We start from the raw sequence: 24683 nt of genomic DNA, 5'->3' as shown, positions 1-24683 counted from the left end.
TTGTAGGAACCTAGCCAGATTATGCAGAACTAACTTAGTTACATGAATGCTTAACTAAGATTTAGAATGACAATTTAAAAAATAATTATAAAGTTCATATATTAAAAAAAAAGATTTGAATAACTGAAAAAAAGCAGCAACATGTTTCAGTGTTTTTCTTAACTACAGGAGTAAATGACTAACCAGTCATCCACATTTTCTGCTTGGACCAGAGTGGTTAGGACACTTGCTTTTTAGGAGCATCCACTGAATCTATAAGCTCTACGAGGACAGGAGGCATCTATCACAGTGGATGACTCAATATTTACTAATGAAAAATTAAACCGAATTATTCTGGAAAAATAAACCACTTTCCCATTGAGGTATACAAGAGTAACCAAAGAATAAACTGAGAACTTTTTAAAAACTTTCCATGATCTATCTAATTCTTATGTTTTGAATAAAATCATCACATTAAGGAATATCTTGTAAAATTTTAAAACTCCTAAGGGGGAAAAAGCATTATGCTGGGAATAGGCAGAACTTAAATTTTCAGCCCCTGAACATGAGCTGAATCACTAAGTCATTCTAATGTTTTTTTGTTGTTGTTTTGTTTTTTGTTTGGTACTGGGGATTGAACCCAAGGGTACTTTACCACTGAATTATCTCCCCAGTTCTTTTTATTTTTTATTTTGAGACAGGGTCTCAAAAAGTTTCCGAGGCTGGTCTCAAACTTGCAATTCTCTTGCCTCAGCATTCCAAGTTGCTGGAAATACAGGCATATGCCACCATGCCATGTCTTTTGTAACCCCCACATAAATAAAGGTATTATTTGTATTGGATGAACTCTATAGCACTATTTCTAAATTCTATGATACCTTGTTGTTCTTCCCATCTTTGTACTTTTTTTTTTTTTGGCATTGAATCAACTGATAAAACCATTCCATTGCTACTTTTACCACCAAGGAGTTTTTCTGCTTGGGTAGTAGACACTTAGGAATCAATAACAATATGTATTTGATAGTATGATCTTAGAAATATTTTTGCTTTAAGTGAGAAGTTTTCTTTGGCTTTTTTCCCTCTTACCTGAAGGAAGAAGAAAAAGGTCCTGTCCTGAGGATGGCCGGCTACTGGAACCAGGAGGTTTTGAATGCTCAATGAGACTATGCCTCGCAGGAGGTGGAGGAGGTGGGAGGGATGGGGGGAGGGCATCAAAAGCATCTTCACCTGCATTTGAAGAAAGGTCAATATCAACAGCAGAACTTCATTAATCAAAACACAGTGTCAAGCAAAAGCAAAGATTGATTTTCTCTTGCTGTTTATAAAGAACTTCACTTGCAAGGTTTATCCAGCAGTTCACCGACTTTGATAATGGGATCTAATTATTTTGTGGGAGTGTTTGGAAACAGATACACACATTCAAATACAACCATGCAAACTTTTCCAACCTCCCAGGTCTTTCTATTACAAGCAATACTGTAGGTTATAAAACAGCTCATGATTATTTTGTAAGCTTTGTAGTGTTAGGAAAGTAGAACTTGGAACTAAAAATTATTATCAATCACACCATCAAAACAATTCTATGCAACAAAAACAATTTACAACCTTTAATTAGAAAATCATACCATGCACATAAAATTTAATGCCACAGATTAGATTATTTCATAAACTTTGTTTCAATGGATTTTAACTAATTTCAACTAATATTCCAAAATTTGATTAACTGCCGTAATATACAGAAAATGCAGCTAGAAGAGAGAATCATAATATTTTTAATTTAACTTTTTAATTTAAATTTTTAATTTATCTTTAGAGATAGCAATCTCTAAAGAACAGTTAAATATGGATCTCCCTTTTAAGGTCTGAAGGATTACTTACATCTTTTTTAGTTGTCAGTTTTAAGAAGTATAGTATATTACAATGTGGTTTTATTTCTACTTATTTTTCCCTATCACACCTTACTACTCTACTTATATTTTCCCTTATTTTGACTCTTCAAGAAAATTGAATTGTACTATATAGTGTTTCTAAAGCTACCTCAAATACTTTCTAAGATAGGGTACATAGATATACATACAGCTTCCAATAATAAAATTCATAGGTATTTATGTTGAATGACTTAAACATAAAGACATTTCTTTAAAAAGTTTTACCATTCACTGAGTCTGCCTTGAAAAATTATTCAGAATATTTTCTTAGATCATCAAAAATGGGCACAGTGGCACATGCCAGCAACTTGGGTGGCTGAGGCAGAAGAATCACAAGTTCAAAGCCAGCCTCAGCAACTGAGTGAGGCCTTAAGCAAAATAAAGAAATAGAAAGGACTAGAAATGTGGCTTAGTGGTTAAGCGTACCTGGGCTCAATCCCTAGTACCAAATAAATAAATTTATTTAAAGGTATGGGAGAGACAGCATTGTTATTGCAATCTTTATCAGTGACACCATCATATTCAAATTCTTTTTCAGCTACTAAATATAACATATCATACTAGGCAAACTGAGTGATATGAAGATTAAAAGTATAAGCCTCTTGTCTCAAGGAATTTAGATTCCCCAAAAGGAGGTAAAAAATGTTCAAAATGGCATGATTCACAGGTAAAAATGGTTTGTCCCGTAAGAGAGATATATGTACTAGAAGAGAGGAGAGAAAAATGTAGACTAGTGGCACTCAGTGAAGTGCGGAGGAACAGGAAACATGCAATATCAGAGGGCTCAAAAACATTTATTCATGAAATTCAAAGATGGGGTCTTCTAGGCAGAGTGAATAATAGGAACAAAGAATGAAAAGCCCAACAAAGCTAGAGGGAGGCGTTCTCTAATAAGGCAGTAATTGTCCTCATATGGCTATTTAATTTTAAATTAACAAAATTCAGTTACACAATCTCAAACATGCTCATATATAGACCCCTTAAATCTCCACAGAAAGTTCTACTGGACAGTGCTGATCTAGGTCATGAAGACTGGGGTCAAGTGTCAAAAACAGTGTATAGGAAGAAGTAGAAGGAAGAAAAAAAAATATAGGTAAAAAAGTTAGGAGGCTCTAGTAATGACTATGGGTGAGAATGGAGCCCTGAACTACAGAGGGAACAGGAATAAAAGACACTGCCACTGTTTCAAAACACTGTTTAATGACATTCCAGAGAAAAGAGAAGATTCCTTTCATATTTCTGGTGGCCTAACAGTCATTTCAGAGAATCTTATTTTTTATGTTATGGTGAAACTTGTTATTTTGAATCTGTAATGTCATCCTCTTAAAATTAGGGTGAAAAGTCTTCCTCCCTCTAATTAAAGAAATTACTGCTAATTTCAACATACACACACCTTGGTGTACCTCCACCTATATTCACACAGATACACTCTAGTGTGTTTCCTTATAATTTGACACAAAGAAATTAAAATTCCTTATGTTGTAGTTGTAATAGTTAGAATAAAACAGATTTATTCTTAGTTTTCTACAAACAAATACATAATTTTCCATAATTTTATTAGTGTAAGTGGGACTGGATCATTTCATACTAAAATAAAGATAAGTATACTTGAAGAAAATATCAACATTTCAAATCATCACTTAAAAGTACTAGAACACAAGGATATAAAGGGCAAATAATGCTCTTTTGTTTTTAGCTTGTATTTAGGAGAAAGACCTCAAGATAAAACACTGTTCATGGCCAGCTCTTATTCATCTCTTTCCTTTTTTTTTTTTTTTTAAAGTTTTAAAAAAACTACATAGTAGGATCTAGTTCTGAAAAAATCCAGACTTATTGCTTTGCTCTGATTACAAAAGTGATACATTATTATAGAAAATTCACATACAAAAAAATTTTAAATGTTATCACCTGGAATTTCACAATTTAACTTAAAATCATCTTCTATTCTATTACTTTATTCATCTGAATGAAGTAATGGTCACATGAACTTGGGAGCTACCATCACCTAGAGAACCCATTCAGGCTAATTTCAGGCTAGTTCACAACCCAATGAGTCTGCATTAGGTTGAACTCTGAATTCTAATAATGCAGAGATGGGGAGAAAAGGTGGGAGGGGTCGTTTAAAATTTTTTTAAAGTTTCAACCTAATGGAGGGATGAGAAGATCATAATCAGAGGGCGTCCTGTTGAGTGAAGAACCATGCTTTGGATTGTCCCGAGTTGGAGGCCTGGCAGGTGGTAATGGCACTGGATCAGAGGCTGACTCAAAAACATCTCCTAGAGGATAACACAAAACCTTAATGTATTTTCAGTACAGTAAGGGAATGGAATTTTGCCTTTAAATTCTGACTATTAAGGTATAGATTGCAAAGTAGAATGTATTCTATACATACCCTTTAAATATATGCCTAAGTCAGGAATGTTTGATTTCTTCACCTCTGAAGATGTACCATGTGTTCCATTCAGGATACAATGGCCATTATCACAAGACCTAAAGCAGAGATAGGAGGACAAAAGTATATAAGGATTTCAGAGTTCCTTTAAAAATCACTGGGGTCTGGTAGAGGGAACTAGTACTCCTGTTCATATAAAGTTTGAAACTAAATATATTGTCTTTTCTGGAAAAAGCATCAATGTTGGTATATACAGCCCACAAAAGAAGGGCAATTAATAAACTTGCAGTAATTCCATTAAAATTCCAAATGTATATTCAAAGACCTAAAGCCTAATACTACTTCACTACTGTTGTGAACACAGCTCTGGCTCTCTGATGCTGTGGAAAAATGACTTAAGTGTCGAGTACACAGCAAGTAATTTTAATCTGAGTGTACGTAAAAGTTAATAATCACTACAAAAGATTGTCTGTGGTTAGCATTGATACTTTTGAAATCATACTAAGAACACAATGGGTAAAACTGAGCCATGGGAAGACAACAGTGAAAAGAGAAGGAGGGCCTTTTGTCTTCAGCATCTAGCTATGTAACAATCTTCTAACAAAGAGCTATAGAAAGCAAAGTTTACATTTTACTTTCCACTGAATTACTCTGAATTCTTAGAGCAAAGTAAAAGTACATACATTATGGAGGAGATAGTGGGTATTTGAATAGATATTGCAAGAGTGCTTCATCTGAAATTCATTTCTATTCTCTCTGGTGGCCACTTCTCTTTAAGGAGCCAGATATGGTTCATTTAAAAATAGTTATCATGTATTGAATCTTCATAATAATGATGGATTTTTACTGAAACTGAACTGAATTATTCATTTACTGTTTCATTTTTTCCATATATTGACAATTTTCTTCTCCTGATGTTCCAAAGGGGGGAAACACAGAGGGAGAGGAAGTGTTAAGTTTAAAGAGTGCTTTGGAGAGGACATAAGAAGAGGCTTCATCTAACAGCTTTCAAGAAGAAATTAGATAAAAAATTCACTCCAATTAAGTTTAGGAATTATCAGCATTTATTACTTCTCTATAACAAAAGAAAGATGGTAATGATGGTTATAATTCAAATTTATTTTCATGATTTGGGAGGCCTGCCACCAAAATATCATCCACTATGATGTGACAATTAAAATTTAACATCTTAAAATTATACTCCTCACTACTCCAGCAATGAAAAAAAAATAAGACTCCCAAGAAGAACAAAAAAGTTTATCCTATTTCAGTTTTTAAAAAATTACTGCTCGTTTGTAAAAGCTAAAGGAACTGAAAATTGTGACAATTTATATGTGATGAGAAGGAATAACTTTTTTCTCTATCAGCAGACACTTGGTCCTTTTGATATAACAAATTGCCTCCCAGCTATTTCTTTGTCTTCTCAATGATTATTGTTTTTTCAACAACTGTCTTAAACACCAGCAATTAGCAAGAAGTACACTGATTCTTGCTTTGAAAAATGAAGCCCTGGAATGCAGAGTGTTACTAAGCCTGGTTAATAATTCTGCAGAGTGCTGATAATTCTAACCAGCATCACTTAAGACAGACCTTTGGTTAATGAAGATTTGCTTCTCTTACCCTTTTATTTCATTATCTATTTCAGTGAGATATTTGAAGAAAGGCATTAAAACACTGCTAAGTCTTTCCATCTGAAAAGAAGGAAATACTCCACTCATACATGCTTTCAGAGGATTGGCTTGACCTCAAAGGAAATGACACACTAAGTGATGATGGCCCAGAGGGCTAGTGTCCAACTGCTCTCCCACCCTGTCAGTCAGAAGATACCAGCAGCATCTGAACTCTATTCTGTGTGCCCAGCTGTTTAAGAAATGGTCCACATAGGAAATGGGAGCTTAGAGAGGTCATTTTGAAGATGAGATTGGATCAGTGATTATCTTATATGTGTCAGTTAGATATAAAGTACAGAAATATTACTAGATTATAGTTTAATGATTCAATTATATACATGTGAAATAATGCTTATAGATAAATGATATTTCTATTCACAGCACCCATTACTGATAATTCTCAAAGTGACTGCTACTTCAAATACCTAGGATATTCCTAGTATAGCAAGAATAATGAACAATGGAAAGAAGAAACAACAAAACCACTATTGCTTATATTCTTATTTGATCAAAGGGAAGGTAAAATAGAATTTGGTTAAAAAATGAAAACAGTTAAGTAAAACAATTTTAGTTTTTTTTTCACTTCTACAAGATGTAAGTAGAAGTTGTAGTATATTGTAAAGGGAAACGAATATGAATCATACTGATCTTCACATCATGAAGAAAAATTCTAAGGAAGATTGGTATAACACCTTAGAGTTAGTTTCTAAGTGCTAATTTTTTTTATGATATATGTGCTTGGAACTGATAACATATATTAAAACAGCTTATTCAAAATGCATGAATTAATCATAATATATAACATATAACCACATCTAATTAGTTTTTAGAGGGCAACAAAACATTCCATTACATTTAGTTTTCTCCTTAAAAGCAATACAAAAAATACTATATAGAAAGAGGAAACTTTGAGCAGGAAATCAGGAATTTTTAACCCCAAATATCTGATTCAACTATATAAAAATAAACCCCACAAATGATAATGCTTATGCAGAATTTAGATGATGCAAAGCTTCCCATATGCTTACCGAATGGAAGGTTTTACATTATGACAATGAGATGGTTGTGAATTTGGGGGAACAGGATGGGATGAAGGAATCTTGTATTCATCGTCATCTTCCTCTCCTAGTTCTCTTGTTTTCTCTGTAAGAGAATTTGCTAGAGGACCAGTACACCTACCAAGGGGGAAAAAAATGAACCTAGTTTAAGCATAATACATGTTTGAAACAGAAAGTCTGATATGATATATCAAATCAAAGAAGCTACTAGGTCACTTACATTCATTTTTCAATTACAGGGTAACATCAGGGGAGTTGTTCATATACTAAATACAAATGGAAAGGACTTTCAACAGTTGGTTAAGACTTTCTTGACAAGATTATAAAATTCTCAGACTTAATAATTTTAAATGGCACAATGAGAAAAAAACAATAATCTATCAAATAAAAGAAAAGATCTTGGAGTTAGAAAACACATACAATATTCAAACCAAAGCTATTAAAATATTAACATTTTTTCCCAGTTTAACTTAAATGATTAAACTAAGATGACAAAAATATGCATGTCATAGTTTTTTATATATTAATGTAGTCTCCACAGAAGCGTCAAACTTTTTTTCTCTTGCGAATATTACCTATAGTTGAAGAAAATCCTTTAGTTTCATGAAAAAAAACTGTAAGGTGAAGTGATAATCCAAGTTATTAGTTTTATTTAAACTACCACCAACAACTAAGAACTGAAAATGAATGGAATAATTAGAACCAGATTAGGGAACTTGTTATGGCTCTGAAGCACATTATTAACTTAATTTCCTGGGCTAAATAAAAGAGAATTAAAGTCAATAAAATAAGTACCTAATACTAAAAGAAAATTTCAAGCATTTTACTTATCCATTTGGGTAAACAAAATAAAATAAATGCAAAAAACAAAAAGTATTATTTTTCATAACTGTTGCTAACGGAATTTAATTTAACCCATTTTGGTTCCACGGAAAAAAATACTTGAGGGAGAAAAGCACAAAACCAACCTTCCCAATTGAAAGACAATGGAAATACATATGGATCCAAAACTTTTTTGTTGATCATCATGGACATCATGATGAAATCTCTTCCAAGAAAGAGAGAAAGGAGAAGAAGGAGGGAAAGAAAGCTAAAGAAGGAATGAACCAAAAAATTCCCAAACAAGAGACCGCAATTTTGCAGCACCTTCTGTAGAGGGAGCAAGAGGCCTTTGGTACACAAAACTATCAAGCCTAAGATGAATTTTTCATTTTGATTTCTTCTTACCCCTAGGTTAACTATCCCTTGTCTGAAATGCCCAGAAACAGAAGTATTCTAAGAATTTTAAAAAAATTTTGAAACATTTGCAAAAACTTTGGCAGCTGAACATTCCTAACATATGCACAAAAAGTTTTGCACATTGGAGCATTTCAGATTTTCTCTTTAGTGGTAGTTAGAATAGAAAAACAATTTGGTGGGGAGTGGGTGGTTCTTTCTGCCCATTACAGGAAGATATTTTGAAAGACCTAAAGGTTTCAAGTTTCAACCATATAGTTAAATCTATGAAGTTCAAAGAAAAATCTTTCCTAAGATTTTTCAAAAGTTTATTTTCACCCCTTTGAAGAATTTTTCAGTATGATATTTGCATTTTCGTTTGTTAGAGCTATGTTAGAATTCAAATGACAGTAATTGGAGAGATGAAAGTACAGTGTTACAGTGTTGGAAGGTCTGCTGTCACAGCCCAGAGCACATACTAAGAACCTCAAGAATCAGCTAAGGGAGAAAAGCACAAAACCAACCTTCCCAATTGAAGGAAGGACTATGATTTACTTCCAAGGTTAAACCTTGTTACTTCCAAGGTTAAACCTTGAATGTAGGTAGGTACGTGGGCTATAGAATAGTAATGGCATTAGAGCAGGGTTTTAAAACTTTACTTTTACATAAGCACTTGTGCACACAGACATCAATTTAGCTGTCTCAGGTACCAGAATAGGTTCTATTACAAAATGAAATGAGTACTATGTAAATCTTTTCCATGTTCTCACATTCTTTCATTCATAATGGATCATTTCTTCCCCCCCTATGGTACACAAGCATGTACTGCACAAAGGAAAGGGAAATATTTTGACCAACTATTCAACAACCACATCAATGTCAGTAATGTTCTAATATCTGTAGGTTACTTCCAAAGATTCAATAGCTTACAAAGAAGCATTTCATTTTGAGTCAATGGACAATTTTTAAAATAACACCTGTTTTGGCTAATGTTATATGTTACCTTTAATGACAAAGAATACTGTGTATGTAAATTTCATCTACTCTTATGTTGTGCTGCAAATCAATTGATTAAGCATTTCTGAAAAAAAAACCCTCATCTGATATTCTACTAAATAATAACAACTTACTAGTAAAACTTCCTAGTTATGGATTGATAACTTATATATGAATTTTGGTGAATTATATTTAGAAATGTAAAAAACATGTCAAGTGGAACTTGTACCTAAATATGACAAAATGATTTTTTCTCATTTATTACCATTTTAATAAAGTTTTAAAGTTTCAGATTTTGCTGTTCAATATAAAATCTTCCTACAATTATAATACTCTGCTTGAATCAAAAACAAACCAATTAGTTAGAATATCAATCCAGCACACTTTTTCATTACTTTAAATTTTTTTAAAGAATGTTCTGGGACTGGGGTTGCTGTTCAGTGTTAAAGTTCTTGCCTAGCACATGGGAGAGGCACTGGGTTCAATCCTCAACACCACACAAAAAAATAAAATAAAGGTATAAAATATATTTAAAAAATGTTCTGAAAGGAAAAAACGAAAGCAGTTTCTATTGCAAATGGAAATAGAAGACAAAGGTAAAAAGTGTAAAGAACTTTGTTTCTCTGAAATATCAAACATAAAGTCCATGTAAAAACTTTATTTGTGGGCTAGGATTGTGGCTCAGTGTTACAGTGCTTGCTTAATGTGTGTGAGGCACTGGGTTAGATTCTCAGCACCAAATAAAAAAATGAAATTAAGAAAATTACCCTATTTGTAATTGCAGGTGGAACTTTTTCCCCCTTCAATAACTCAAAAAAGTAGGCTCAATTTTACTTGCAAATAAATAATTGGTAAAACAATTAGATTTATAATTATTCACTATTTCCTCATGTATATATTTCTTTGGCAGGATAAAAGAATTCTAGCTTATGGAACATGGGAAAATTTCAGTTTTTGATTTATCTAATGAAAAATTTTAAGGACAAATCAAATTTGGCTGGTTCCAACTTAAAGGGAACAACTAAAGCATGCTGCCATTTACATCTGTTATTGCACTAATTTTATATTATCATCATACATTGCTCCTGTGTTCTGTTATGGTTGCTCTCATTCCTGAGTTAAGATTCTAGCAACACATAGGGATATACTCTCTAAAACATGCAAAACCATCTTCCCTCCAACCTGTACATTTATTGAATTCTCATTGCGTATTAGTTATTGAAGCCTTCTCCTAACATGTTCATTGTCTACATATGCTCATTGGAATACACCAAGAAACATGAATGCTCAGGAGATATTTTATAATGTTGTACTTAATCAGAAATTTTTACATTTCAAAACTAAAGACTCACAAATGCATTCCTCCAGGGCATTTCATATTCATTTTCATATTCCTGGGGTGAGGCATATAATCTGAGGGGTCAACTTCTCTATCAGCTTTAATCCTTGTAATTTATATCTTGAACATCACCCTTACCAAGTAGTTTTCTTTCCTAAATTGAGTAATTTCTGACACCTCAATTACTCCTTAGCTTTCCCAGAAAAATAAATAAGCATAAACATCCATTTTATTATGTATATGTGAAACTCCTGTTACACTGACCCTTAAATTCAATGATTTCTTTAAACCTCAATTAATCTTTCCATAATGTGTATTTAATACATGACCATTCATTGATGCTGTGTTTTCTAAAGACTAAACTATGTTACTCTTCTGTCTTGAATTACAAAACATTTTAGGGCCTTTGGGTCCACTGAAGATTTGAATGGTATGCTTGTACCTGAGCACTTACAAGCTTTTTAGACAAAAATAATGAATGGCTAATAGAGAAATGAGCAAGCCAGTAAGCAATAAAAGATCAATCATTTGTAGAAACATTTTGCAATGCAGAAATTGTGATACTGTTTTGCTTGTTTTCTACACATATGAATCTCTTTTCATTTAATAATATTTAAAAGTAAAGTAATATATTATTTTTAATTAAAACAGAATCTTGAGGACTTGTCATAAACATTATTCTACATTTCTTGTGCTACAGTATTTCAAACTAAACAAGGAACATACCTAACTCAGGGAGATCATAACCCAGAGAAGAGGGAAAACAAAAGACAGCAATAACTGAAATGATTATTGCATGATTGCCACATATAAATCATTTCCCAAAAAATATTAAAATGAGTTAAATATATATGCTATTTTTGAAGGTTCTTTCATGATATTGAGAAAAGTCAGTGGATATACAATTAAGCTTTCAGATAAGCTTTAATTATAAGCAATTTAACTGACTAGATCTGAAGTCACTTTGAACTTGTGTTCTGTCCTGTGTCAACACCTGACATGAATACTCTGGCAGCTGGCTCCTTTCTTTTTAGGTGTTTCGATTTAAATGTTACCTTTTCAGAAGGGTTTTTCTTAGGACCTCATTGAGAGTAAGAACTCTCTGTCATTATTTACCTTTCTGGGCTTATTTTTCCTCCTAAGAGTCACTAGCTGACAAGATACAATATAGTTATTTGTTTACTTTCTGTTCTCCTTAATGAGACCATAAATTCCAAAGAGGATTTTATTTTATCTTGTTCTTGCTGAATCTCCAACTGCTTGCTGAACAGCAAGGAGATGAAAATGGAATACTGACACAAAATTTGGATTCTGTATTCATGGATCCTAAAACATCAGTACCTTATCTGTTTATAAAAAAGCATAACACTAATCAATAATAACATCTCTTTTTTTAAAAAAAAACATAAGCCAAATATAATACTGATTCATAGATATTTGAAAACCTTTGATAAACATGCCAGAATTTGAAAGGTCCACACTTCTAAATGACAAGATACAAGAAAAATAATTCTTATAAAGAAATTATATTCCTTAGCACTCTAGAACATTATCTTATCTAGAAGTAAAAACTCTACTATTGCTTTAATAATATCTGTTAATCTGCCAATATATAATGCCCAGAGTTTCATTTAGTTTAATTTAAATAATCAAATATTTCAACATAAATATAAATTAGTAAATACATAATATGAAAAGCAAAGTAAAAATAATTCATATAATATTTTTATTCCTCCTCTAAAAAATAAATAGAAACCATCATGAAAAAACATTATTTCAAAAAATTAAGAATACCTATAAAATAATTATAATTTCTGCCCACTTTTACAACTTCATATGTTTTTTACAAATAAATTCTATATTACTATAGGTATCAACATAAATTACCTCTGAAAGTCCTATAAGTCATACAAAGTTTGGCCAGAAAGGAAACCTCATCACAGATTATCCTCTACCATTAAGTAAATGAAGATGACAGTAACAGTATCAAATATTTAACAAATACACTTCAATAAATATAAAACAGGGTAGTATAGATTAAAAGCTAAATGCTAGCTTTGATATTCTGAAATTTAACCTTGAGATTGTCAACATGTGGGATAACTGTAAGATTTTGCTTTAGTCTGAGTTTGGAAAACACATTAACATAGCAATGGGTACTTGAATGTCCACCATCCCCACTTCAGTAAGTGAAATTTTGCTAAGACTTTTTTGCTCTGTGACCCTCCAGAACCAAGGGTATATTATCATTGTACTCTGGCTGTAGACTCTAATGAAGCCAAAGCAGACAAATAATGATGATAATGATCATATCCGATGTTATAATAATATTAATAATAATATTATCATTAGCTATTAATACAATTTATACTGGTTTCAGGAAAGGGTTGTGATCAACCAGGTATAAATGAACATTCATGTTCAAAAATTTCTATATAATTAGCACCATAAATAAACTTTAAAAAATATATTATGTAGAACCTAAGAGGTGGCCCCTTAAAAGGATTTGAGAGATTATTTAAGATAAACTGATCCTCTGATTAATCAGATGGAGAAAGTAAGGTCCAGAGAAGTTTACCTTCTTCACAGAAAGAAAAATACTTCATACTAAAGCAAAGTCCAGAAACCAGTCTGATTTTATTCTATTATTCACTTCAGAATTCCATGCTGGTTTCATAATAAATAGTGCATAAACAATTAAGAAAAATGCTTATAATTATATTAATGTTTGTGGCAAAGGAGGGCATGAAATTATCTCTACAATACTATCTAACTGGTGTTAAAAATGTCTAAATTTAAAATTGTCCAAATGATAACTTTGGACATTGATATATATGGTATACACATGTGTTGTTTCTTTAATATAATTTACAAACTTCCTATAATGAACAACTGCAACCTATGGCATCAAAAACAAAAAGATGATGAAAAAATAAGTGTGCCATTAAAATCTAACACACTTATTACTAATATGGCTAATTTGCAGCATGCAAAATAGAAAACTAATGGCTGTTAAATATGCATCATTAAAATATTTCTCTAGGTAAAACAATTGAATTGTTTTTGAGGAAAACATCAAGAGTAAATGGGAAGAAAGCATAATGAGATGGCTGATCTGACAAACTAAAGTATTAGAAAAATATCAGTAAAATACAGTATTTTGCTACTTTTGATTTACTTACAGGAGAAGCAGGTACAATATTAAGTACTAATGAAGCAAACTACAACCTCTACCTATTATCACACTTGGCAATATGAATTTAATAAGCAATGTGAAAGTTTAATTGAAGATTTCATTTCCCTCATTTTCTGAAGTTGTTTGAATTAACAGAGAAAACTAAGTTTAGATGTTTTATTATATAAAATATACATAGATATCATTTGGGACAAGAATACCATCACGTGTATGCACTGATTTTTCAGTTCCCTGCACATAACATGTGTAATTGTTTCTGCTACCATGTCTGATGAATATGTGGCAGCTCCAAGGAAAGTCTCCACTGAAAAATGATCCAAGTAGTTATGTCCCACTGTACCCTGAACGCTCTCAAGTTTACACTCATGTTTTCCCTCATATAGTACCTTATCCAATTATGTCATTCCTCATGACTCTGGACATGACTGTACCCTCTAGGAAACATCTTTGACTTACACAGCCTACAAGAGATTCTCCTTCAAAATCTCTGAAACTAACAAGTTGTATTACTTCATTTAGTGACGAATTTTCTCTAGTGATCTCATATATTTAATTTTATTTTCTAAAGTAGAATGTAAATTTCTTGGGGACTGAGATTTAGCTTATCCTTCTTTTTCTATATGTAGTGGGAGTTCAGTGACTACAGAGTAAGGAGCTAAGAAGCTAAGATTTTCAATTAGAAATGAGGGCTTCAGAAGACAAAATTAATATCAATCAATCAACAATTGAGAATTCTCCAGGGAAGAATTGGAGAATACAGACAAGGGTTTGGACTTCAAAACTTTATTATCTTTTTAAAATTAGAAAACAAAATAGCAGAACATATGATGAAATGTACAGAACTAAACAAAAGAGTACAAATCAGTCTTAATCATTAAACAGAAGTAGTCACAGAAGTTTTCATCAAGAAACAGAGCTTGAGACAAGGACATTAAGGATGAAGTTTCTAAAAAGATAGAGAATAAGAGGGAACAAATAGAAAACTCATGAAGCCAGAAAAAAAAAATCATACAGACATAATTACAGAGCAAATGTTAGGAATTGCTGGAAAAGTTTTTAGTTGGATAAAATTCTGTTGCATCTTACATATCTGAAGAATATACGGATAGCATGAGAGAAATGAGGGAGAAGCAATGGTGGTTCTGAAGTGGGAAAGAGATCTGATGAAAGCAGAATTAAATGACATTAGCTACAGTGAACAGAGCAGGAGAAAGAGAGCTGGATGCTTGACTTTAAACTGGGATCATATCACTCAAATCACTCAAGTGTTAAGTGTGCCTCTATATCTCCGTTTTTTCAAATGAGACACCCAGATTAACTCATTTTCTAGCTTTAAATCCACTGATGCTAATTCTGTGACCACATGAGATGATCAGATAGAAGGCTCTTTCAGAGTCCAGCCAGACAAAGGCAGGAATAGGAAGATTAGTTGAATACAAAAAACTCCAAAAGAATAATCAGCAGGACTTAGGGACTGAATGGATTTGAGAAACAGGAAACTTGGAGGAAATGGAGACTATTTTCTGATGTCAAACTGTAGAATAGGGATAAAATGTGATGCCTCTGAGGAAGAGAGAGAAACTGAAAGACAGCTCCCTATACTGCCCTACCCTCTTCTTGAATACAGGATATATTTAGCTTTCTGGCCCCATTTTCCTATGCACAATCTCAAGAGATTAGATGAACTTATAGAAGATGAGACTCAGTTGCCAGCTTAGAAATGGGAAGAATCTTGATTTCTGGTACGTGAGTTTATAACTGTAACTGGATTATTTTTCCATTATTGATTCCTATTTGTTGTGTCATTTCTGCATTGAGAACCTCAAAACCACAATTATCCTGTATTTATATGTATGGACAAATGATCTCCAAATTAAATAAAACTCACTTTATGCTGGGGAGAAGGGTAGTAACTGGAGGAGGAGGAGAAAGCCGAGGTGGAACATCATATTCTTCACTTCCAAGGTGACCATTGGAAAAGACCTGAAAAGAAATCAGGTGGTTTTAACTACTGAAGGAATTTAAAACAAGAGTATATCTTAGAATTTAGGAAGATTTATATCATGTCCAATTTTTTTAAACTTCTGAAATATAATAGTGTATTTAGATACACTAATAGTGTAATCAGTAGCATCACAGTGATGTTTCACCACTTACCCAAAGTAGCAGCAGGTTAGATTTAAAGAGAGAGAGAAAAAGAGAAAAAAATTTGACTCTTAAGCATAATTGAGAGGGACTATTATGTGATTTCCAGTTTGTGAGTACAAGCCACGATTGTTAACTTGCTCATGGCTTCCATGGAGAGACAGGAAGTCATTACTCCAGTTAGAAAATTTTGATTTCCAGGTTTCTCCTGTACACATTACAGGAAGTGTCAGAACAACTGCTCTTTGTTACTCTGACAACTTGAAATTAGGGCAACTTTTAAGTTGCCTTTTACAGGAGAAAATAATTTGGCAAAGACATTATCACAAGAAAAGATTAAATATATTTTAAGATTTGAAAGTAATAATTAGATTTTTATCATGTATCTCTTTTGTAAACTCTTATTACTTCATATATAAAAGGCAGACTAATGGTGGGGCAAAAAGGATATAATATAACTTCAACAGTTAAAGGTAATTCAATCGAGGATCTAGACTTAACTTTTTCCTCTGTCATACTTCTAAAATAGCGTTGAAGCTTAAAATTCAAAATTGAAAAATCCATACCCTTACTTATCAACTAAAAATAAGAAAGAAAACAAGTTAAATGAACACATTTTAAATTAATCAGTGTTTGCATTTCAAAAACTATAAAACCTAACGTTATAGCATTAAAGTTTTTCACTCTAAAAACCAGGCCCTAGTCTTTAGTTCCTATTTCTGTTTTTTGAAATCTCCCTCATTAGATATATCAGTATATACTATACTGATAGCATGACAGAATATATCAATTTAAATAATGTGATTTTATCATGAATGTTTTGACTATATGCCAAATAACAGAACATGGCAAAGTTTTCTGAAGTTTAATAGAAGAAATTTTCTAACAGATATTAATCATTGCATAGTTCAATGAGATCCTTTACCATAAAAAATGCCTTTTAACTGATAACTACATATATCAAATCACAAATACTCACTATAATAATGGGCATTTGAAGTCATTCTTAATTGGAGCTCTTTGCAAGCTTCCAGAGTAAATATAATGCTAAGATTTCTACAATCAAATCTCTTTGCTTCTGTCACAAATACATTTAAAATGAATCCTGGAAAATTAAATATGGATTGTACATGCAATAATCTGTACTTTCAGAACAAAGTATCTAACATGTATATACATAATAAAATTTCAGTCACAATCAAATAAAAAGGACATAGGAAAATGATAGTTTGTGATATTAGAGCTAATTTAACAATAAACCAACCATAATTTTATAATCAAAACACTGAGAACATACCTGAAACAAAATCTAATACATTCCATCATCTATTGATATTAAAAATGCTTTCATTGTGTGCATTATGTAAATGACAGAATAAATGTATTAATCAGAGCTTGCAAAATATTTTTATGTATTCCCATTAAACTTCATAAAGAGAACTCAAACAGGCAGTGAAGTGTATCAATGATAGAACCACAAAGTACAGTTAATGAAGTAACTCTTTCTTTGTGAAGGCAATAAATTGAGGAAATTAATTTTGTGAAATAATCAGTTAATATACTTCAAAGTGCAAATAGCACATTCACTTAATTACTTTAAAGATACTGTTATTGATATACAGTGACTAAAAAATTTCTCTTGACTCTGAAATGTCACCGCGCTTTTTCTGAAACATTCATTTAGTGCTTGGCATCTAATGATATTTTGCTTATTCTTTATATATTCATGTTTTATGGCCAAGAATTCACACTACACTGAAAAAAGACTCTTAAATTTCTTTTACGGCACATTTCTTTAGGTGCTTTACACCGAGTAGGGATTAAATGAACACTGACTTGATTGGCTTAACTGACCTTATTAATAGAAGAACTAACCAATGAAATGGCTTTCCTCTGGTGCAGCTAGAAGATCACTGAATTACTGAAACACTCTTGGAAAATCTATGTAATTTGTTTAATGGCTCATCTTCCTATAAATTCCTTCTAAAATATGCACTGAATTCCTCCTAATCAGTAAACCGAGATTACATAAAGGTCTGAATGTATAGTAGTAAAGTGAAGTTCATATTTCCATTCAACTAAAGTGATCACACACATTTTTTGATAGTGGTTGGAGAGCAAAATGTAGCACTACATCATTCTGAAATCCACGAACCCACCTCATTCATCTCATTAAATCAGGCATAGCTACCACTACCTGAGGGAGGTGCAGTACATCACAAGTTCCTGGAGCTAAACATAAATATTTTATGTGCTTTAGAATTCTGAAAAACTGTTTGCTAATAGTAAACAAACAATCATTTATCAAATCTGTGTAGTAATAGTATCACAAGGAAAAGTCATTGCCTCAGCTAAGGAAATATCCTTTGTCTGCCTTCTTAGCGCACTGTCCCAAATCTACCAAAATTCCACTGGAAATACTAATGACTTAAATGCTTGGCATTCATAATACTGATCCTATCATTCTTCTGCCAAAACAACTTTAAAACCTCTTTCCTGCCTACAGAATTAAGATGACTTTATGAAAAAGAATTCAAGGCCTCCACATGATTCAACCTACATAGCCACAGTTTTGTATCACCTGCCTCTTCTCTGTATGCCCTATGCTCCACCCAAAATCCACCTTATATCACTACATGTATTTTTCCACCTCTGTGTATTCCTTCCTGTCATGCCTACAAAAAAAAAAAAAAAAAAAAAAAGCTCCAATCTTTAAATGTCCATAGCCAGTGACCCTCTTGAATGTAGCTTTCTTTATTTCTCTTTCTATGCTGCCTTTCTGAATTTCATGTTTCCTTTTATGGATACTTCCCATATGCCTTACCACTTCACTTAATCACATACCTGTTTTGTCCTCACTAGAATATGCTTCATTCATCTTTGTATTCCCCATAGTGTTTGGAACATCCTAAGTACCTAAATAGCTGAATCAAGTTGAAGGAATAAGAATACATTACTGAAAGTTTAGGTTTGTAGAAGAACTATAGTCTAGGTCAATAATATATTATAAATCTATATTATCCTACATTCATATTTTTCATGTTTCTAGGTATCATATAATCCTAATTTTGACATTCAAAATGTTTTTTTATGACTCAGATACTGTCCAAAACAGAAGGTTAAAACATTTGGGACCCTGGAGATAAGTGTAATCAGAGGACTTATATTTTGAAAGATGGCATTTGACATTTACAGATAAGTTAAAGGTCATTCATTAACACATGCCTCTTCATCAAAAGTACAAAAAGCCACAATCTCAAAAGGGAGTGATCATATGATGCACTTATCTGGCAACATCTTCAAAAGATTATTATACATTAGGTTGGTCATCTTTAGAACAATGTCACTATAAGTAACATGACAAGTTAAAGATGGTTTTTATCACATAAGATACAGCAGTATCCTTAATCTCTTAAGCGAACAAACAATGATAGCTGGGGACAATGTTAACATTTAGAAGTAATAGATAAATTTCAAGTTTTTATCATATTTTAAAATATTTTAGTTCCAATATTTTCACCTTAGATTAAGTAAAAAAAACAACAACAATAATAACACTCAATATTTAGCTAACAGGGAGTTTATTAAGGAACAGGTTTATAATGTGGCTAGGATCTGAAAATTGCAGAGAATGGAAATATTGCTACAGGAAAGGAACTCTTAGCATAAAACAAGATAAATAACCCTAACAACTCTAAGCTTGTAGATTTGTGTTAAAATTAAAGTATTAACTTAGTTAGCTTTTCATAATGCTAGGTGAGAGAGGGAAGAGAAAAGAGAGTGAATGAACATCATGGAAAACTCTTACACTTCATTTGGAGTATGAATTAGGTTTCTTTTCTTTTTTTTTTTTTTAATCTTTTGTAATCTTTTGTATTGTTTTCCTCAGAGCTCTCTATAATTAGCAAGTAGAGAAATTAGAATTTAATTTATTCTAACTCTCCTTACCATTTATCTTGTGAAAGTGGATGCAAATTAAAAAGGCCAGTAGCTCTAGTGGACAATGGGAACCAGCACACAGACAGCAGATAATGGTGTGTGTGTGCCAGGCGGAGCTTACCCACACATAGGTAATAATTTCAAAATTCCCCTGGTGTGATTCCATATGTACATTTATCTTTTATTTACCCTTTTATGACCTATCTAAGATTTCTTATCTTTAAAATGGAAGGTGATATTTGAAGTATTATCCCTAAAGAAAACAACTAAACCTCAAATAACAACAATGGTAATTTTACTATTTGTCCCCCAAAGTGTATTTGCTGACATTTAAAGCAATTAATGGGTTATGTGAAGATAATAAGTCAGCCTTCAAATATCTAAATCTCCACACCTTTGTCCCTCTGATAAAATAAAACAAAATAAACAAAACCTCACAAACTGTGCACTAGGTATGAAGAGCCCTTTTCATTAAAATTAGTAGTCTCTTTTAAAAACAAAATTATCCTCATTTCTTTTCATCTGTCTACTTTTCTTATTATCTGTGATCTGCCTGTTTCAAACTAATATTCTTATAAAGATAAATAGATAACTATATTTTAAACTTTATTTGCCATTCTCTGAAGGCCAGAGTCAGCAAGATACATTAAAAATCTGTTTGTGACCCTGTGTATTCTGAACATCTTCTTCTTCCAATTCCCTCATCCTCTGTCCTTCAACTATCCACTTCCTACTCTAGCAGATATCTAGGCTTCTGCCTCTATCATTAGCTAAAATACTGTAATAATGGTAACCAAATTATTGAGTCCTTCCCCAGTATGCATTCAAAACCATGCTAAATAGAGGGGAAAACATACAATGATTTTGGAGGAGAAGCAGAAGGAGGAGGAGAAGGAGGAGAAGGAGAAGAGGAGAAGGAGGAGAAGGAGGAAAGGAGGAGAAGGAGGAGAAGGAGGAGAGGAGGAGAAGAGGAGGAAGAGGAAGAAGAAACTATTTGAACGAAAATGTCAGCTGTTACAACTTATTCTGATATCCTACATCTGGCTGTTATTTTCAGTTTTATTCCTGAATCCCTAGGTATGAGAAATTAGGTATTTGGAGGCTAACTAGTCTCCAAGATACCACATGTTACTATTATTCCACTTTATAAAGCGATTAAAATAAATGGGGTTGGGGGCAGGTAAAGATGAAGTAAGTTGCTCATAACCTCAATGCCAGCAAATGTTAGAGCAGGAAGTGAAACTCACATCTGGTTTCAGAGTCTGGTAACAGATTCCAACCCAGGATCACAGAAACTGAGAGCTACAAGATCCTGGATTAACTCAGTCTTGGGTCAGTTGTTACTTAAAGTCAGCCTCTGTGTCTCCCAAAAAAGAAATAAGAAGAGGAATTCAGTCTTTTCTACTTTATGTAAGTTGTGATATTCCCTGTGGGCTAATAAAAGTGGAACCACTTTTCCCTCATAAAGATAATAAAAGAGGAGACATGTTCTGTTTTATAGCAATTAATGCATTAACTATATATATAAATCCTTCTTAATAATCTACATTAGAAGTCAACCAACAAGGTCAAAATTAGGTATCTTAAGAAGTCTAATTTGGTTGGAAACATCAATTTCAGTGGTAACCTAAATTTAAGTTTCAGGATATAAACACTACAGTACTAATACATACAATATATGAGATTGCATCTTAAGAAATCTTAATGAGGGTAATTTAGATTAAACTAAAGATTAAAAATCCAGTTCTGAGTGAGACAGAAATTTTGCATTTCACTCAATGTTCTCTGGTATACTATCTACATCAATGATCAGAAGATGAAAATTCAGAAAATCGCTGAAAGAAATCTTTATAAGTGAAATCACCATTTTATCTTTCATACCTATAGTTAATAAAATAAATTTCATATTTGTAATCTGAGAAATTGTACCCCAATTTTTGAAACTATAACATCTCATAAAATATTAACAGCCAGTATTGTAGGGCTTACAAGGGCAGCTTTATATTAGTATTAAAACAATATAACATATTTTCTGAAAGAACCCTGAAACAAGAGGTCTTCAATGAATTGGCTATGATAATTATTATATTTTAAGTGTTTCTGAAGTCCACTCAGAAAATACATTATAACATGCTGCTGAAGTATGACCAGTTTATTCACATTTAAACTTGTTCCAACTCTCTTCTCAAGACAATGAATGAACAGAGACTAAGGCAGATTTTTAAAAAATAACAGCAAGTACCTCCAGCTAGGACTCTTAAGTGGAGAAATTTTTTTGAGTATAGGTTCTTTATATTCAAAGAGGGTTATCAAATTGCTTTTCTGAGTGCTTTCTTTTAACACTTGCATTACATTTATGTGACCTCCAGGAAACCTTTAGAAATGCTCATATTCTTAGTAGGGAATACCAGTACCAAACTGAGTAACTGGCAGAGGCACAGGAAACCACCACTACTCCATTCGTTTTGTTTAGAATGTGCACCTGAGAGTTTTGATTCTTCCTATCCTGGCTGCCCTAGAATATCACTGATATAGTGTTATAAGCAGTTTGCATTATCACTGTACCAACACACACACACAACCCCAAAGAACTGAATACATGTCATATCTCACACTTGTTCCTTGTTTCCTGAATATAAGATGAACTCACCAATGATGAATTCATCAACTTTAAAAAATTACTTTAAAGAAATAGACTACATACCCTAAAACAACCATTTATAATTAAGGGAGATAGGGTCACTTTAATATTATACATTTCCAAAGAGGCAAATCTTCTTCCAGTGGACACAGATGGCAATGATCAGATCTTAGAGCCAAAATATAATGGAAGTAAATAAAAGTAATCATTAAGTTCAGGTTCACCAAGGGACTATGAAGAATTCTATACTCTTGACTTCTGTTGCTGCCTCTTCAGGTCTCTGAACAATTAAATTCTTTCCTGTACATGTAAATGATAAGTGTAAGGATACCTTAAGATACTCAAGAGAAAACTCAACAAGTATGAGAAACTCAGTTTTATGGGGAAACAGCTTATTTTTGTGAACTGGGTTTCATAATTTTAAATTATGTGAAAAGTTCATTTTACCCAGCTGCCTAAAGTGTAATGTTCTATATAACAACAAATTCTAATGGCTGATTTATGATGCATGTGTATAAAATTGTATATTTTTTTTAACTTTGAAAGAACAGGGAGAGTTTAAAAAAATACAACTGAGTGCTGAGTGTACCACCACCAAGTTATTAATGGGAGAAATTTTGGCAGATGAAATAAGGAAAGATGAAAAAAATCTTTGGCAAATTGTCTAGCGTCTCCACACTAAAATTAAATCATTACTTAGAACCTTCTTACTGACTTTGTTTAAGTTATAGTTTTAATGAGCTTCTAATTATTTATAACTTGGAGATAATTAAAGACTTGAAAGAAAGTCCACATTAGGAAGGAAAAAAAAAACCTCCCACCTCCTGAAAAACACAACCTAAACTTCTACTACCACCTGTTGGTAGATGCTTAGCTGCTATGTTGCATATTTCTTACCTTGGCTCCTTCTAAAGGCAAATCATGGCGTCTGTGTTTTCGCATGAGCACAGGGTCAGAGCCCATTCTACTGTGCCTTCCATTTGTGTGTGAACTTGCTGTGATTCCAGGCTTTGGAGAGCCATCGCCCAGCATCCGACATCCCACCAACTGGTTAGTCCCAAACATATCCCGAGGGCACCAGGCTTCAAGAGGCATTGGCTGGTCCCTGGAAGGCACACCTTCCACATGGTGGAAGTGTCGACTCAGTCTGTTCTCAGGTGGGATGGGGGGAGGCCTTTCAGGTGGAGGAGGAGGAGGATCTCTTAAGGGAGGAGGTGGTGCTGGGAGTGGTTTGTCTTGTTTTCTCACCATGCAAGGAGAAGACTAAAGAGACACAAGAGAAAAAGACAACTAAAAAATTGTGCCAGGCAATGAAATTAGACTTCCAGACTACTATTTTATTGTATTTGTTTTCTAAACTATAAGAAACAATATTCGATAGACATCTAAGTCATTTCTTTTTGTCATCTGTTAATAAAAATTTTAAAAATGGAAAACTTGGGGCTGGGTTTGTGGCTCAGCAGTAGAGTGCTCACCTAGCACATGCAAGGCCCTGGGTTTGATCATCAGCACCACATAAAAATAAATAAACAAAATAAAGGTATTTTGTCCAACTACAACTAAAAAATAAATATTAAAAAAACGGAAAACTTACATAAATACATTTCATTAGAAGTTTTGAAGAAATGAGAATGTAAATGCAAATGTTATGTTATAGAAAATACAGAAAGATCAAAATCATCATTTTGATTGACATTACAATATCATATCAATAATTCATTTTTTTGGACATTTCTAGGATTCAGCAGAGACACACAAAGAATCCACAAAATTCATTGAGATTATTTTACTTATTTTGAATTTTTGTTTTCATTATTACAATACAGTAGAATTGACATGGCAAATATGTTCTGGTTCTTTGCTTAATCAGTTATTATGGGAAGAGAAAAATATCACAAATAATAGAGCAGCATTTTTATAGAAGTGCTTGAATTTTTCATGGACTCTTGAAATGGAAAAATAAATCAATCTCATTTTAAATGGAATTACCTATAAGCATATTCCGTGTCATTCATAGTATCTGATTTTTATTTATGTGGTTCATCTAATGAATAGTTTGTGCTTTAATATTAGGAAAGATCAGTAAAAAAAATAATGTTATATGTTTACATAATCCTAAGTCACATCCTAAATAGGTCTTCATATAAGCTTTAAACCAAATTAACTATAATTCAGGAAAAGCAAA

General features: G+C 32.6%; 1 protein-coding gene across 3 annotated transcripts in view; it reads right to left on the bottom strand.

The window, feature by feature from the left end:
* The window catches only part of Cblb (Cbl proto-oncogene B), a 198877-nt gene that overhangs the window by 20113 nt on the left and 154081 nt on the right, over window positions 1-24683 (bottom strand). For 2 of the 3 annotated variants that reach the window (XM_076867442.2, XM_076867441.2), the window contains exons 12-17: window positions 23396-23761; window positions 15662-15756; window positions 6998-7144; window positions 4300-4397; window positions 4052-4183; window positions 1066-1206 (exon numbers count right to left, since the gene is read on the bottom strand). In XM_076867442.2, the coding sequence (XP_076723557.1) occupies window positions 1066-1206; window positions 4052-4183; window positions 4300-4397; window positions 6998-7144; window positions 15662-15756; window positions 23396-23761 (979 nt within the window). The remainder of the gene's footprint in view (window positions 1-1065; window positions 1207-4051; window positions 4184-4299; window positions 4398-6997; window positions 7145-15661; window positions 15757-23395; window positions 23762-24683) is intronic. The other variant, XM_076867443.2, reaches the window with a different exon arrangement.

The sequence above is a fragment of the Callospermophilus lateralis genome, chromosome 10, assembly GCF_048772815.1.
Source record: "Callospermophilus lateralis isolate mCalLat2 chromosome 10, mCalLat2.hap1, whole genome shotgun sequence".
NCBI lineage: Eukaryota > Metazoa > Chordata > Mammalia > Rodentia > Sciuridae > Callospermophilus > Callospermophilus lateralis.
The sequence above is the reverse complement of the archived record's forward strand: the minus strand, read 5'-3'. Positions and strand labels throughout refer to the sequence as shown.